General features: G+C 32.0%; 1 protein-coding gene across 1 annotated transcript; it reads left to right on the top strand.

Annotated features, from left to right (window-relative positions):
- Nucleotides 1–1,581: 1,581 nt before the first annotated feature.
- Nucleotides 1,582–9,746, top strand: LOC144835220 (uncharacterized). Its single transcript, XM_078690271.1, has 10 exons — nucleotides 1,582–2,514; nucleotides 3,037–3,126; nucleotides 3,357–3,536; nucleotides 3,967–4,209; nucleotides 4,883–5,080; nucleotides 5,574–5,768; nucleotides 7,557–7,853; nucleotides 8,097–8,177; nucleotides 8,949–9,150; nucleotides 9,653–9,746. The coding sequence occupies exons 4-10, from the start codon at nucleotides 4,111–4,113 to the stop codon at nucleotides 9,718–9,720; spliced, it is 1,140 nt and encodes a 379-aa protein (XP_078546397.1). The 5' UTR covers nucleotides 1,582–2,514; nucleotides 3,037–3,126; nucleotides 3,357–3,536; nucleotides 3,967–4,110; the 3' UTR covers nucleotides 9,721–9,746.
- The last annotated feature ends 7,471 nt before the right edge of the window (nucleotides 9,747–17,217 follow it).

Raw genomic sequence — 17,217 nt, 5'->3', positions numbered from 1 at the left:
GTACACACTATAAGAAAAGGTGTGTACACACTATGACAAAAGGTGTGTACACACTATAAGAAAAGGTATGTACACACTATAAGAAAAGGTATGTACACACTATAAGAAAAGGTATGTACACACTATAACAAAAGGTATGTACCACTATAACAAAAGGTATGTACCCACTATAAGAAAAGGTATGTACACACTATAAGAAAAGGTGTGTACACACTATGACAAAAGGTATGTACACACTATAACAAAAGGTGTGTACTCACTATAACAAAAGGTGTGTACACACTATAACAAAAGGTGTGTACACACTATGACAAAAGGTATGTACACACTATAACAAAAGGTATGTACACACTATAACAAAAGGTATGTTGATTGCTTTTTTAGTTTGATACCTTTTAATTAAAGATAATTTGTCTCTTAATTCTTAAATGTTATCCATTTTGACCAAAAAGGGGATATAAAAAATGTATTTACCTGAAGATATTTTAATTTAAAGCAAAAATTAGTAAAATTGGCTGCCAGACAGTGGGTTTTTGGTTGAATTTAACCATTTATTTTGTCATTTTCTAAGTGACCAATTTATTTATTTTTTCATCCTTCATGTTTTTTTGTCAGACAATACATCTTTAATTAAATTTTTGTTAATATAATGTTGCTTTCATAAGACATCAGACCTCCCAACTCTTCTCCTAAAATACAATTTATTTTGGATTAACCAACAAAATATGTAAACAAAAGGTGTAAAAAAAATGTTACTACTCTAGAAATAAACTGAACGCAAGATATTCATGGATTGTTTAATACGTGAAGTAATGAGTTTCCCATGTTTACTATTATGAATAATATCCTTTAATTTTTTTTATTAATTAAAGTTTTCTTGGATTTGATGTATTTTTTCTAACATTATAAGTAAATATTATAGCACCCCTCTATAGTGTGGACATGCTTTTATAAAGTCTTCCAATATTTCCTTTTTTTAAGTTGGGAAGTCCAAAACTTCCTTATATGGTTATCTTCTAAATTATATTAATAATTAGAGCATAGCATTTCATATTTGTATAGAAGCCTTTACCAGTGACATTGCTTTAAATCTTAATTACTTTTTTATTTCTTGCCAGGAAAAGTCACGCCCAAGTAAGAGAGACAGAAAGTACAAAGGAATACAATTTCCTGGTATGAATTGGGCGAAAAAAATGTTTCGCCAAAAGGTAAGTTCCTTTTTCCTTTTTTTTTGGAAAGATGTGAGTACTACAATATAGCATTTGTTGACTGTTCTATTTAACTCAACTCTGCCTCCTTGCAAAAAACAATCCATCTTTCTTTCAACTTTCAAATTGTATACTGAAAATAAGGAATTAAATCTGTTATACTTTTAACATTAGAGTAGTGTTGGAAGTTTATCCGACTATTTTACTTTATCATTTTGATTTAGCTTTTCTTTATTCTATTAAGATCCAGCCACTGATAGCCACAGCATTAATCAGTAATTTGCCTTTGAATTTATATACTTACTTCCTTACTTTTGACATGGCATATAACATTATACTGATATGAATGGTTCAGAAAGTAAAACATTTACCTCTATGTTATTTATATAATATTTGTTATTTGTTATTTTTGTGTATCAGGTTAGCAAGAAGTCAACTGCAGAAGGTAAGTGTGTAATTAATTTTTAAATTCTTAATACTTTAATTGTGCAAGTATAAAATAATGGAACATGCTGAGTGAATAATAATAGAATTAGTGAATGATAAAAATGATGATTGAAAATTAATAACAACAATGATAAAGTTGATAAAATTAACAGTGAAATGCATAGTTTATAAGTGTTTACTACAATGATCAAGATAGCCTTTCTACCCAAAGAAGAACCATTTTAATCACTTTTTACATTTTTTCTTGTCATTTTATGTTTAATAAGTTTTATCTTTTAAACATTTTAATTGTAGGAAAAGTGGTTTACTGAAATATTGTTGCTACAGTATATAAATGTAGTATATATTTATTTTTTATCCTTTATAAATATCATGTGTAATATTTTACCAAAATGAGAAAGAGGTAGATCACTATTATTCAAATTGTCATTTAAGTGCAATAATGTTAAAAACAAAAACCAAAAATTAGGGTGAGACCAAGAAACACAACCAAAAAAATGAACGTAAAGATATAGTGATAAAGATAATGACAACAGAGAATTACCACAGAGAAGATGTCATTGATAATGGTAACATTTAAACAAATGATAATAGTTGTAGAGCTGATAATGATGATATATTTAATGTCTATTATCTTTTTACATATATTTAGTCTATTTGATTTGTAAACATTATTTTTTAAACATTTTTCCCGTTGATTATTAAAGGAACTGAATATGCATCAATTAATGCACAACAATCGTTGGATAAAGATATTATTCAGGAAATTTTTTCAAAACAAGAAGTAAAACAGTCTCCTTTGGAAACTTTTAACATTTGGGATCACGGGGGACAGCTAATCTATCAAGGAATACATCAGGTAAGTTTAGAACATTTTGTATGTTTGTATGGTCTATTATTTGTGTATTAACAGTTTTAATGCCTAATTATGGCTGTATCTTATCTGTATCACATGGATAGGATTCTGCTGTGTGTAGGTAGGTGGGAACATGCCCACTATACAGATTGTTGTTTAGGCATTCCACCTATCCTAATGTTAACAGAGCACCCAACAAACCTCTGTGTATCTCTTTACACACCCAATCTATAAAGGTTTGCAAGCTATCCATAGACTTCTCTCACTACATGTGAAGTGAATTTGAAGAGCTTTTTCTCTATTTAGCACTCTTAACTATTTATAAAGTTTACTTTTCTTTATTCTAATATATTTGTATTCTATTCACATTATTTCTATATTGCTGTTTTAAGAGATAAGTATCTCTTTGATGATATGTAGTCTATTACTCTTCTGGATATATTGATTTTTAGAAAACAGTACATCAGTAGGCTTTACTATCCTTGTCAAATATTTTATAAATAATTGTTTTTATTTTGTATGCAGATCTTTGTGACATCAGAGGCAGTTTATGTTGTTGTCTTTGATTTGAGTAAAGACCTCGATGATCCTGCAATAGTAATTGATCCCAATGGGGTAAGTATTTCAAGGGTATTATATGTTGTAGACAATCTCATTCATTAGTTAAAGTAAAATGCTTGCATTGAAATGTCGCTGTGTCAAAGAAAGTCATACATAGTTTTATATATATATATATATATACATATAATAACCTAAAGTTTGTTTGGTACTAAAATAATATACAATTTTTTATAGATTTTTAATAGAAAATTATTATTTAAAATTAATAAAAATATTTTTTACAGCAACAACGTAAACATCATTGGACAAATCGTCAGTTTGTACTGTCTTCGATCCTGTCAGTTTATTCCCATAGTCGTATATTGGGAGAGAATATTGAGAAGGAAGTAAATTTACCTGCTATCCTTGTTGTTGGCACACACAAGGGAAGTCTGGGAGATACAGAAGAAGAACAAAATAAAGAGGTTAGTAATAAGCTAGAATAGGTTTGTGTTTACAGTTAATACAAAGCTTAAAATATTTGTCTTGGGCACATGTACCACAGTGGGTATAGTACATTTAAACTGTAATAATCAATCAATGTACACAGTTTTAAATCCACCAAATGTAATTTAGCTTTTTGTGCAAATTAAGTTGACAAGAAATAAAACAAGTGATTGTCAAGTATGAAATATATAAAGAATATACTTGATGAAAATGAAACATAGAAGAGGAAATTTGGACTTTATTAATATTACTACATGTTAAAATTTTAAGGTTTTAAAATAAAGTTTTGGGGTGGGGAGAAAAATTAACAATTCTTTTTGTACGTTTAAATACGGTGCTACGGTACGGTTTTTATTGTCTTTTGTTTGTATATATTATGTAGTAGTGTTTAATTTTTGTTTATTCTAGGCAGAGGTGGTTTTACAGAAAGTTAAAGATTCCCTGAAAGGAAAACCATATGAAAAACATGTACTTGGATACTATGCTGTTGAAAACAGTAGCGAGACTACAGACAAGAGCTTTAGTGATCTAAAAGAAGTAATTCAGGATCTTATGAACCATTTAAAAAAGTCTATTCCATTAAAGTGGATGCGTTTTAGATGTGAAATGTATAATCTGAGGAAGGACAAATTGATATGTTCAGCAGAAGAGGTAAATCTTAATTTCATTAACATTCATTTTGTTAGGAAAAGCGACATTTTTCAATAAATATTATGAAGGCATCAGCAACTTTTAATTCAGATTTAGATTTATTAGTCTTTTCAGAAAATTCATGTAAGACTCTCCTTGCTCAAACAACAATTAAAAGTAAATATAAAAAAAATGAAACATAAATGTTTAAAGAAAAAACCTTTATCTAAGAGCTGCAAAGTTTAAAACAATCAAAAGGTTTAAATAGATATTTATTTATTTTTCATTATATGCATGCATAGAGTAAGAGATAGATAGCATTAAATAACAAATTGTTTTCATTTCGTACTTGTGATACACTTGTCTGTCAAACTTTTAGTGGGTGATAATGTTGATAATTGATTTTGGTTTTTTAAACTTTTTTTGTAACATGCACTGTCAATAGAAATCAATCAAAAATGCTTTTAAAAACGTACCTCTTACTTCAAGGTAAGTATGGCACGCACAATAGAATACCATTCACAAACATTTCCTAATACAAAATTCCAGCCAGAGGCTTGTGGTAAGGTATTTTGAGGTTGAGTGCAGATAGTTATTTTGAAGAAACACATAATTAGTGTGTGGGTTACAAAAACATGTTTATTTTTCTTAATTAAAAATTTAATTAAAAAGCATGCATTTTTATTGATTTTAGGTTAAAGAAATGGCCAGACAAAACGGAATTGGTGATGAAAGCCAACAGTTAATTATGCTTAACTTTCTGTACGACCTTGGTGACATCATCTACTTGCCTGATAATGAATTATTACAGAATCAAGTGGTGTTGGACCCAATGAGTGTTGTTCAGTTTGTTACAGCATTTGTGACAGTGGTTACACCTGATGAGTTTAAAGTAAGTGGGCACATATAGAGTAACACGGTTCTGACGTCACGACGGTAGGTGACGCTGCGTAGTTGCTAGCCAATCAAAAAATGCGTTCAACCTGCCTAATTGATTCTCAGGTCACCAATGGTTTGGAATAGGCTTTTTGAAGTAGTCGTTTTAAAACTTAATAATTTTCAATAAAAACAAACTAAAATTTCAAAAGATCACTAAATATTTGTTTTTAATAATCTATTTATTCTTCAACTATAGTTAAAAAAAATCAAGCTAAGATACATAATTTGATAGAAATACAGATCTATACAGTTTATCAACATAGTAGCGTTGAACGCAACCATGTAGCGCCCTCTATCGTTGTGACGTCACACTGTGATACTCTATAATGAACAAAAATACTCGTTCATCTTCAAAAGAAGTGAATAGAAAAAAATGATAACATTATCTATTTTATTACTGGATTACAAATGTAATTTTATTGTCAATTTCCTTGCCACTTTTTTAGACAGCCATGTTCCGTGAAGCTTTTAGAAACCTTGACAAAGGCATACTGGGTGAAAAGTTGTTAAAGAAATTGTGGAAGAAGAAGGGTATTGATGACAAGAAATTCAAATACCTTGTTGACCTGATGATTCGATTTGGTTTCATTTGTGAGAGAACAACCTCCACCAGCCAAGCCAGCATGGAAAGTACATCTATAGTAGGTTTTCTTCTTAATCTTTTTACCCTTTATACATTAAATTGCCAGTTTTTTTGTGACTTATGAAACCAAGTTCTCCACATCAACACCAATGCTGTATGTCAATTAAGAATTAACCCTTTTAATGACTCGTCCTGACTTCTGACAACTGTTTTAAGTTGGACAAGATTTGTTTTTACTGAAAGGGAACTCTGTATTGACCTGGTTTTGGTACGAAATTAAAGCTATTATTGTAACAATAATACCGAATAGATTGCAAACATGTTTACACTGATTGATATAAAGTTTGTGGTACACCACATATATAAAGTTCTGAAAAGAAAAGAATGTTTCGCTCAATATACTTTGATCGTTTATATTTGGTGTACTGCAATCTTTATATCAACATATTGATTTCACCATGAAAACCTTCAAACAATATTTTCTACCGTACATTACTATTACAATTTTAATAGATCCATTAAAAGCCAAACTAGGAAGTCTTTTGTTGTAATTAGCATTCATTATGTATAATTCAAATGTTCGACGATAACTCTATACTGTAATTGGTTATCCGCATTTGGTGGATAACCCCTTGTTATTGTGCGAACTACGTCAACTGGAGCGGTTGTGTTTCACTCAACCTCTCTAGGCATGAAATCTCTCTGCACAATCTAGAGTATATAGTCCAGGAATTTTGAACGAGTCCAGCCGGCACAGTATAGGCACAAGGGCACTCCTTGGGCCTAGTACAAGCGTTTTTCAACTTAGCAATTTTAAAGCAACTTAACAAGTATTTTTATATCATGTTGTTTGTATAGCTGTCTGTATATTGATGATATTTTATATTTATTATATGCTATTTCAAGCTGAAATTTTGTATGGATTGTAACCGTATCGTGTTTCTATATGAGCCGTTTTGCTTGATTATGTACCAACAGAGCTTGGATACTATTTTTATACAACCATTGGATTGATTTTTCGTTTTCGATTTGGATGTTCTGATTAAACATTTTACGGTATTGAATTTTTACGGTATTGACTCATAGGAAGGTCATTTCGTTCTGTAAAATGGAAATGACTTTCATTGGATTTGTTATGTACCTTTTACATAAAGGGTAGATATGAATTCATATACAAATTTTGTCTATCTGATGTGATGACATCATCATATGGCCAGTTGAATTAAAAAAAGTTGGATTTTCATCTGTTTCGTAAATGCTTGTCGCGTTGAAAAGAAAGCGCATCTTACTTTTACGTGCCCAAAATTCTTCAAATTTGTATTAATGTAATTATTTAGATAATTATCTTCTAAAATAGTTATCTTTATATGTCAATTTGATGACGTCATCGTGTTAAAAATTGGATTAAAAGATGGGTACACTGTAATATGCTGTATGATACAAAATAGGTACAATTCAGCACTATAAACATATTTAATTCATGTCATAGGATGGCATAATAATTGTCAATGTTCATATATTTTAACGTATGTGCATGTTGCATTTTCGCGGATAACCTGATCTCGTCACTTTGACGAGTTCAAATCTAGTTTTTGTTTTGAATTTTAACATTGGCCTATTAACCGTATTTTAACATTGACCTATAGTAGCATTTGTGCAATTTGATGTATTTTTCTTGTATTGTTTTCTTAATTATGCCAAGCAAAATGAATTTCCGTTTTAAGTGGACCAATAAAATGTCTTGAATATGAATCTTTACACTGAATAATTTTTTTAAAAGTTTTATTTGATTAGAATTAGGTGAGATCTTCACACATTCTAACACATTTGAACATTCTTATTGCAGGAACGATCCTTTTTTGTGCCTCTGCGACTTGCTTTTGAGACGTCACCATCCAGTGAAGTGAAATCTGTGCATGATGGGCTCTCTATCAGTATATATTACGACCTTTGTGGACATCTGCCTGACATACTCTTTCCATATTTAGTGATTGATTTCATTAAAAAATATCAGAAGGAGACAGGAGATGACCCCAAACTATCAAATGACTATGCAGAGCTCTACGTCGACCAATATCATAATGTTATCTTGTCTCTTGTCAAATTGGTAACAAAGCAAGATGACCACAAGTTCTTGTTAAAGGTAACTTACAATGTCTAAATGACTTCAGCATTTTATTTCTGTTCCATTGAAATATGTGATAATATAGTTATTTTATGCAAATAATAAAATGCAGTTAAATGTTACTATTATGCAATTGGTTAAAGCATATACATCAATTTTAGAATAAACACCACACTAATTCGCAACATAACCTATTATATTTGCATAGATAAAATGTTTAGGCCAAAACTTTCAATGTAACCTTCAAATGTTTATCTTCAGGCTACAATTAAAGTTAGAAAGGCTCTTGGCGAAACAATTACTACCACAGAATGTGAACCTTCTCCTTCAACATGTAAACAGGTATGTTATGACTTTCTTCTTTCTTTTTTAATACTAAATACGATAAATTAATTTTACATGATTGGTTCTAGCATAATAGCATAATAATTGCTACACTTGCTATAACAGGAAATAGGCAACAAAGGATGTACCTTTAAAATCTTGCTGAGTTTGAACTTTACGACTGACCTAACCAGCTGCAGTGTTCAAACCCACCCCACCTTAGCCCCATTAAGCGAATTGTAACGTATGGCCTCTCCAAATTCCCGGATATGGCACTCTCATAAATATTTTTTGGGAGTGTGTAATGTTAAATTAACTGAAATGAGAATATTTTAGGAATAATGGACATGTTATGGCCTAAATCGTACTCATTAAAAATATTCCGGCTTGTCGGCATAAAATTGATAAATATTAATAAACCTGCTCCCACCTCAGTGGCACCATGGTTAGGGCTGAGGTGTGTGAATTTTTTAGGAATCTGGACATCTAGATATCTTGAAATGGCAATCTCACAGAACGTGTTTGGGGAGTGTACAACATTTTTTGTTAACCTACATCTCTCCACCTCAGCCCCAATCAAGATTACATTTTCAAATTTGACCCATGGAAAAATGTAAGGCAAGAGGGACTTCAATTCCTCCAACTCTAAATGCCCTCTGTATTTTCAAATTTTAATCTTGATTATTATTTGTTTGTGCATTATCCCTTTTTTTAAAATAAATGTTAAAATGATGAATAAGCTAGATGATGAAAAAAAAGATTAGTTGAAGATGTTTTGTATTTTTACAGGTTGTATCAACTATTGAGATGTCTTTTAAACATTCTAAAGATGGTGGTAGAAGGGGCATTAAATTCCATCGATGCATTCCCTGTGATTGTAGTAAGACATCTGAGAAGAAACATATGCAAATTCTTGGAGATTTCCAGGATGAGATGTTGCCATGTCATGGAAGTAACATGAATGTTAAACGATACAAGCAGCTATTTGGAAGTAAGTTAAGCCAAGATTGTATTATAGATTTTGTTATTCACCAATTACCATAAGGAAAATATTTTTATATTTATGCCATTTCATTAATTGTAAAACTGTTGTTCAGTATTTAGTACTATAACAAACATGAGTATATCCTTACTATCTGACCACTAATTTTACTTTCTGACCATTTTACTGAGTCCTAAACGCTTGAAATTTGTTACATACTGTTAAGTTAAGAATATTTGTCCTAATAAAAATCTTATAAAATTAAGACCAGAAGTGCCATTTCAGACCTTTAAATTGACACTACACATTTCTTTAAATGACTGTATTAACATTGGTTCCAAAATCTTCACTTTTGTGTAAGTAACTTGTTCACAATAAAAGTATTTCTATATGTACTGTATAACTAGGATGGCCCAGTGTCTCTATAAATAAGACAATCTTTTTAGTGATGCCTGCTCAAAATGTATTGAAATTCTTGATTATAACTAATATAAATATTTCTTCTGCATAGATGCAGGTACATCAAATGTAGATAGACCAACTGCCGCAGCTCTGGTTACAAGCAAATTGTCAGGTTAGTTGATTGGTAAAATTATATAGGATTAACAGAGTACAGTGTTAACAGCTACAGTAATGTAGGAAATACCAGCATATGCAGAAATGCTATAAACTAATGTAGAAAATATAAATTGTCTCACATTTATACCAGTTTATAAATGTCTTAAAACTAAATAGACCATTTTGCAGTTTTAATAAAGTTATTCACTTCTGTGAAATTCCATTTTTTCAGGTAAATAATTTTTTTTAATCCAGTTTTTGTCCAAAAGTGAATAACTATTACATGACATTAAAATGGTATATTCAACAAAAAATGTGAAAACAATTTTTTTTTTAGGGGACAATATATCTTTAACATAACATACATCTTGAAAAAGAAAATTTAAATTTATAAATGAAAGTAAAATATGAAATAAAACATGTGAAGGGGCAGTACTGTAAGCGAATAGCTTTAAACGCAAAGCCCATGGTAATAGTAAAAACAATATTACTGGTTCTCCTTCTCAATAAATATATTAATGATAACAAGTTATGAAAAAGAAGTAATAATTATCGCAATCATAGCATACAAAAGATACTGCAAAAAAACCACTTAATAATCTTAGTGTATTTAAGATTGATGGTTGATACCTAAACAATGAAACAAATTATAGGTGATAAAAGAGTTAATTATTCCCGCAGATTAGAGTAGTAAATGGTGGTACGTCCGTAATTAAATATTATTATTTTAATTAATGATTATACAGTACAAACAAATGTTTCCTTAGAGTAGTAGCCGCTGAATTACAATGCGTATAACTTTGATGAACAAAACAAATAAGACTAAAAATTCAACACTTTTATCAATACTGTATTCATGCATGGAGGAAATAATTCATGTACTGTACATGTAATAAGGATTATGGAAGAATTATAAATTACTCCATGGGCTTATATAGATTAACACTTTCATTTCAAAAGCTTACTTGGATTGGATAGACAAAAATTGAAAACTAACATATAGGGACAAAATTATAAGGCGTGTAACATTTTATATCAATTACGTTAATACGATGATACAATGGGACTTGTAGGTATAGTCTCCCTTATGTAAACTGATGTAAACACTACAAAAGTAAAATTAAAACAATGTTTCATTAATATTTATTTACCTCCGCCAAAAAGGTATATGTAGTCGATTGCGTGCGTGTGTCTTTTTGTTTGTTAGCAGAATTACTCAAAACATTATTTATTTATTATATTTATTTATCTTTACCAACATGAAAATACAGATAGATATGTGGTCAAGAACCACTCCATTAGAGTGCCAAAGGCACCAAAGGGAAGATGTAATTATAATTACGATTCTTTACCGATAAGCTGGTAATTATTTGGTAAATTAGTAGAATAATGAAGAATACTTATGTTCAAGACCTTAGTTACAACGTGGAATATGCCTAGAATAAAAACGTAGCATATGGTTATAGTAAAGATCACCTTGAAAATCGCTGATGTACGCTTTTTTACACACGCTAAAGATTAAAGAAAACGATAAAACGTAGGGCACACTTCAAATTTAGAAATAGAATTATAAAGCCTACATATCATCCTATAAATGTTTATTATTACAAATGGAAGTGAACTGAAGCAATCCACGACCATGTGGCTTTTACTTGAAAATTGTGAAAATCGATGGTTTCAGCTTTTATAATCTTGAATGACGCCCTCTTGAAATTCCACATTTGATAGCCTTTTGATTCAGAGTTAATTTTTTATAATTTGACCTACCTTGACCTAAGCCGTCCACACCATCTGGGAGACTTGTGATGGCTCCTGTTTCATGACCTCTTGCCAGATCCTCCTATCTTGTGATGTTGTAGTTGCATTCGTTAGGGATCCTTGGTTTTTTTATGTGCAGTCTGCCTTCACACAGTCTAACCATTTCTTGGCTAGTCTCCCTCGTGGTCTAGTTCCTTGGACAATTGCGCCCAAGAGTAGATTTGGATATCTTGTGGAGGGCATCCTATTGACATGTCCAAAATACCGGAGCCTCTTTATGGCTATCCTGTCAATTATGGTGTTGTTCAGCCCAAGGGTTTCTCTGATTTTGGTGTTTCTGATCTTTTCAAGTCTGGGTATGCCCAAGATCTTCCTGAGACAGATCATCTCAAAAGTGAGTAGTCTGTTCTCGTCATCTTCTTTTATGATAAAAAGTTACTTCTATATGATCCAAAATAATGTCAAGTTTGTAAGATGATATCGGTACTTACATTTCCAGAGAACTTGACGTTTCGCCTACTAACAGCAAGGCATAATCATAAGTGAATACGTTCTGGTGACGTAGCGGTGACGTGACGATGACACGGTTGAAAGGAGCCATTGTGAAGTTTACCGCTTGGTGTTATCCAAGTGGGATGTGCGGGGTCGGTCTCTTTACGTTTTGGAATGTTATCGTAAATGTGCGATAGTTCATATGCTCCTTCATATTATTGCTGCTATATTATTGAAATAGATAAAATTTAAATGTGACAACATAACTATTAGAATCAGAATTAGCACTCTATATCATAAGTAATTTAAAGACAACCTGATTTAAAAAGTGACTAAAATTGAATAACAGTTGTTTGGATTTTTGTTAAATAAACTAATTACAACAAATTAAAATCTGAATTTGATTGTATTTAAGTTTTATTAAATACAGTCAGCTCATCCAAAACCATACCTTTAATGTCCCATTTTTTATCATTATTCAGAATACCAGACATATTAGCTCAGCCCAAGGCTGTCCTGTTTTGGAGAGTTGACTGTATTATTAAATTATTTATCGGTTATTGTAATAATGTTTCAAACACAAGACAAATATTTAATCTTGCAAAAATTCATACAGTAGTGATTCAGATTTAAAAGCTCTTGATGGACGATACAGCTTCTATGTCCTTAAGCCCGGTGCACACTAGAGCTTCCGGCTGAGCCAACTGGCACGAGTAACACTTGTCTCACAGTGTGCGCCAGGGATTTCGGGAGAAATCGGCCACGCGTGCCGCTGAGGAAAATATCTATCGTGTTTAATATTTTTTGGCATGCATGCCATTCTCCTCAAGTGTGCGCCGAACGTGAGCTTCCTGCTCACTAAAAAATTCCACTGCGCATGACATTTATTATGATATTTCAGCGTGTGCCGTATAGCGTAGTAAGTAATTATCAGAAAATCGCGTACTGAAGGCGTTTAGTGTGCGGTAAATTTTTTAGTGAGCCAAGTGTTACTCGTGCCAGTTGGCTCAGCCGAAAGCTCTAGTGTGCGCCGGGCTTGAAGGAGTATACAGACAGCTGAAGTTTGAAGATGAAATGTAGCTTACATTAATATTTCACCATTGGTGCAATTGATATAACAATAAACTGTAATAATACAAACAATAATGAAACTATTGGGGAATACTTTACATACCTGTCCTAATACAGCTTGTGAGCTTTGATGAAACTATTGGGAATACTTTACATACCTGTCATAATACAGCTTATGAGCTTTGATGAAACTATTGGGGAATACTTTACATACCTGTCCTAATACAGCTTGTGAGCTTTGATGAAACTATTGGGAATACTTTACATACCTGTCATAATACAGCTTATGAGCTTTGATGAAACTATTAGGGAATACTTTACATACCTGTCATAATACAGCTTGTGAGCTTTGATGAAACTATTGGGGAATACTTTACATACCTGTCCTAATACAGCTTGTGAGCTTTGATGAAACTATTGGGGAATACTTTACATACCTGTCATAATACAGCTTGTGAGCTTTGATGAAACTATTGGGGAATACTTTACATACCTGTCATAATACAGCTTATGAGCTTTGATGAAACTATTGGGGAATACTTTACATACCTGTCCTAATACAGCTTATGAGCTTTGATGAAACTATTGGGGAATACTTTACATACCTGTCCTAATACAGCTTGTGAGCTTTGATGAAACTATTGGGGAATACTTTACATACCTGTCATAATACAGCTTGTGAGCTTTGATGAAACTATTAGGGAATACTTTACATACCTGTCCTAATACAGCTTGTGAGCTTTGATGAAACTATTGGGGAATACTTTACATACCTGTCCTAATACAGCTTGTGAGGTTTGATGAAACTATTGGGGAATACTTTACATACCTGTCCTAATACAGCTTATGAGCTTTGATGAAACTATTAGGGAATACTTTACATACCTGTCCTAATACAGCTTGTGAGCTTTGATGAAACTATTGGGGAATACTTTACATACCTGTCCTAATACAGCTTGTGAGCTTTGATGAAACTATTGGGGAATACTTTACATACCTGTCCTAATACAGCTTATGAGCTTTGATGAAACTTTTGGGGAATACTTTACATACCTGTCATAATACAGCTTATGAGCTTTGATGAAACTATTAGGGAATACTTTACATACCTGTCATAATACAGCTTGTGAGCTTTGATGAAACTATTGGGGAATACTTTACATACCTGTCCTAATACAGCTTGTGAGCTTTGATGAAACTATTGGGGAATACTTTACATACCTGTCCTAATACAGCTTATGAGCTTTGATGAAACTATTAGGGAATACTTTACATACCTGTCATAATACAGCTTATGAGCTTTGATGAAACTATTGGGGAATACTTTACATACCTGTCCTAATACAGCTTATGAGCTTTGATGAAACTATTGGGGAATACTTTACATACCTGTCCTAATACAGCTTGTGAGCTTTGATGAAACTATTGGGGAATACTTTACATACCTGTCATAATACAGCTTGTGAGCTTTGATGAAACTATTAGGGAATACTTTACATACCTGTCCTAATACAGCTTGTGAGCTTTGATGAAACTATTGGGGAATACTTTACATACCTGTCCTAATACAGCTTGTGAGGTTTGATGAAACTATTGGGGAATACTTTACATACCTGTCCTAATACAGCTTATGAGCTTTGATGAAACTATTAGGGAATACTTTACATACCTGTCCTAATACAGCTTGTGAGCTTTGATGAAACTATTGGGGAATACTTTACATACCTGTCCTAATACAGCTTGTGAGCTTTGATGAAACTATTGGGGAATACTTTACATACCTGTCCTAATACAGCTTATGAGCTTTGATGAAACTTTTGGGGAATACTTTACATACCTGTCCTAATACAGCTTGTGAGCTTTGATGAAACTATTGGGGAATACTTTACAAACCTGTCCTAATACAGCTCATGAGCTTTGATGAAACTATTGGGGAATACTTTACATACCTGTCCTAATACAGCTTGTGAGCTTTGATGAAACTATTGGGGAATACTTTACATACCTGTCCTAATACAGCTTATGAGCTTTGATGAAACTATTAGGGAATACTTTACATACCTGTCCTAATACAGCTTGTGAGCTTTGATGAAACTATTGGGGAATACTTTACATACCTGTCCTAATACAGCTTGTGAGCTTTGATGAAACTATTGGGGAATACTTTACATACCTGTCCTAATACAGCTTATGAGCTTTGATGAAACTTTTGGGGAATACTTTACATACCTGTCCTAATACAGCTTGTGAGCTTTGATGAAACTATTGGGGAATACTTTACAAACCTGTCCTAATACAGCTCATGAGCTTTGATGAAACTATTGGGGAATACTTTACATACCTGTCCTAATACAGCTTGTGAGCTTTGATGAAACTATTGGGGAATACTTTACATTATTGTCCTAATACAGCTTGTGAGCTTTGATGAAACTATTGGGGAATACTTTACATACCTGTCCTAATACAGCTCATGAGCTTTGATGAAACTATTGGGGAATACTTTACATACCTGTCATAATACAGCTTATGAGCTTTGATGAAACTATTGGGGAATACTTTACATACCTGTCCTAATACAGCTTGTGAGCTTTGATGAAACTATTGGGGAATACTTTACATACCTGTCCTAATACAGCTTGTGAGCTTTGATGAAACTATTAGGGAATACTTTACATACCTGTCCTAATACAGCTTGTGAGCTTTGATGAAACTATTAGGGAATACTTTACATACCTGTCATAATACAGCTTGTGAGCTTTGATGAAACTATTGGGGAATACTTTACATACCTGTCCTAATACAGCTTGTGAGCTTTGATGAAATTATTAGGGAATACTTTACATATCTGTCCTAATACAGCTTATGAGCTTTGATGAAACTATTAGGGAATACTTTACATACCTGTCCTAATACAGCTTATGAGCTTTAAAGCCACTCATTTAATGAATGGTTTTTCCCATCAAAGTTTTCTGTCCGATTATAAAATGAATATCATGACAAAAAGTATAACTGTCACAAGTCTTAACCATTTTTTGCAAACCATATCTCTATGTTTTTGTAGCCTCTTTATCTACCCACTAGACTGGACTCATTAATGTACAATAGATAGCATATGATGCATCATGTAGATATGGAAGGCAACAAACAACTGACATAGACCATTTTAAATCTTTATGTTTTTGTAACCTCTTTATCTACCCACTAGACTAGACTCATTAATGTTAGTTTGTTATCTTTAAAGCTCAGGTAGAGGCATGAATTTTAAATATAACATTTGGTTAATTGTACATAAATCAAATATTTGTAATAGAAATCAAGACGAAAAAACAGGAATTTTCCTAAATATGGTCAAATACAAAATTTGGCAAAATCCTTCCATAAAAACAAGGAAGACTTTTTTCAGTAGTTAGGTAGTTAACCTAATGTAATAACATGTCTTTTGACTCCCTAGAAGGTTAAAAATAGATGGTGGATATACGGTGGATAATGTTTTGCTATAGCATGAAAATAAAAATCTGAAGTTGAATAAAGATACCAGAAATGTAAAATTCAAGTTATATTACCTATATTTAGTCATCTGATAACATTTTTTACCACACCGTTTATTTTTCATAGCTTTTCAAATTGCCTCTCTATTTACAAAATTTGTGTACAAAAGAATAGAGATTTTACTGTGTAATTTGAACTATCCCCCCACTGATAAGAAAGTGCTTATTTTCAACAAGCTCGTGTAACGCAAATAAAATCCCAAAATTTATGAATCATAGGGGAAACTATAGATCGATAATTATTGGAATGTATGATCAATAGAAATTTTTTGCCCGCACCTGGCCTTTAATAGTGTATTGAATCAATCGTGATACTGTATTCTTGGTTATTACTAATATATATATTTTTTTGTGTAGATACAGAGATGGCTACTCCTCTGGCTACAAGCTCATTAGGGACAGGTTAGTTGATTATATTTAAAGGCCTCACCAAAAATACGACCAGAATATGGCCACTACGCTGTATGCAGTTGACTAGTAAATGTTTTAAAACATAATTTGACTGGATTTTTTTTCTCTTTTTTCTCTTAAATTATATATCATAATATCCACTATTATTTAAGCTTTAGTGTAGTAGTGTGAGGCAATTTTTAATCGGCTAAAAATAGCTGTTTTTAAAAACAAATGGCGATGCGAAAGCAGCGTGAGC

This window comes from Antedon bifida, chromosome 2 (genome assembly GCF_963402885.1).
Source record: "Antedon bifida chromosome 2, ecAntBifi1.1, whole genome shotgun sequence".
Classification (NCBI taxonomy): domain Eukaryota; kingdom Metazoa; phylum Echinodermata; class Crinoidea; order Comatulida; family Antedonidae; genus Antedon; species Antedon bifida.
This window is presented reverse-complemented; position numbering and strand designations above follow the sequence as displayed.

Coding starts and splice junctions, on each gene's coding strand:
- LOC144835220 (XM_078690271.1), top strand. CDS start 4,111: ATGAACCATTTAAAAAAGTCTATTCCATTAAAGTGGATGCGTTTTAGA. Junction 7,854..8,096: donor ACCACAAGTTCTTGTTAAAG/GTAACTTACAAT, acceptor GTTTATCTTCAG/GCTACAATTAAAGTTAGAAA. Junction 9,151..9,652: donor ATACAAGCAGCTATTTGGAA/GTAAGTTAAGCC, acceptor TCTTCTGCATAG/ATGCAGGTACATCAAATGTA.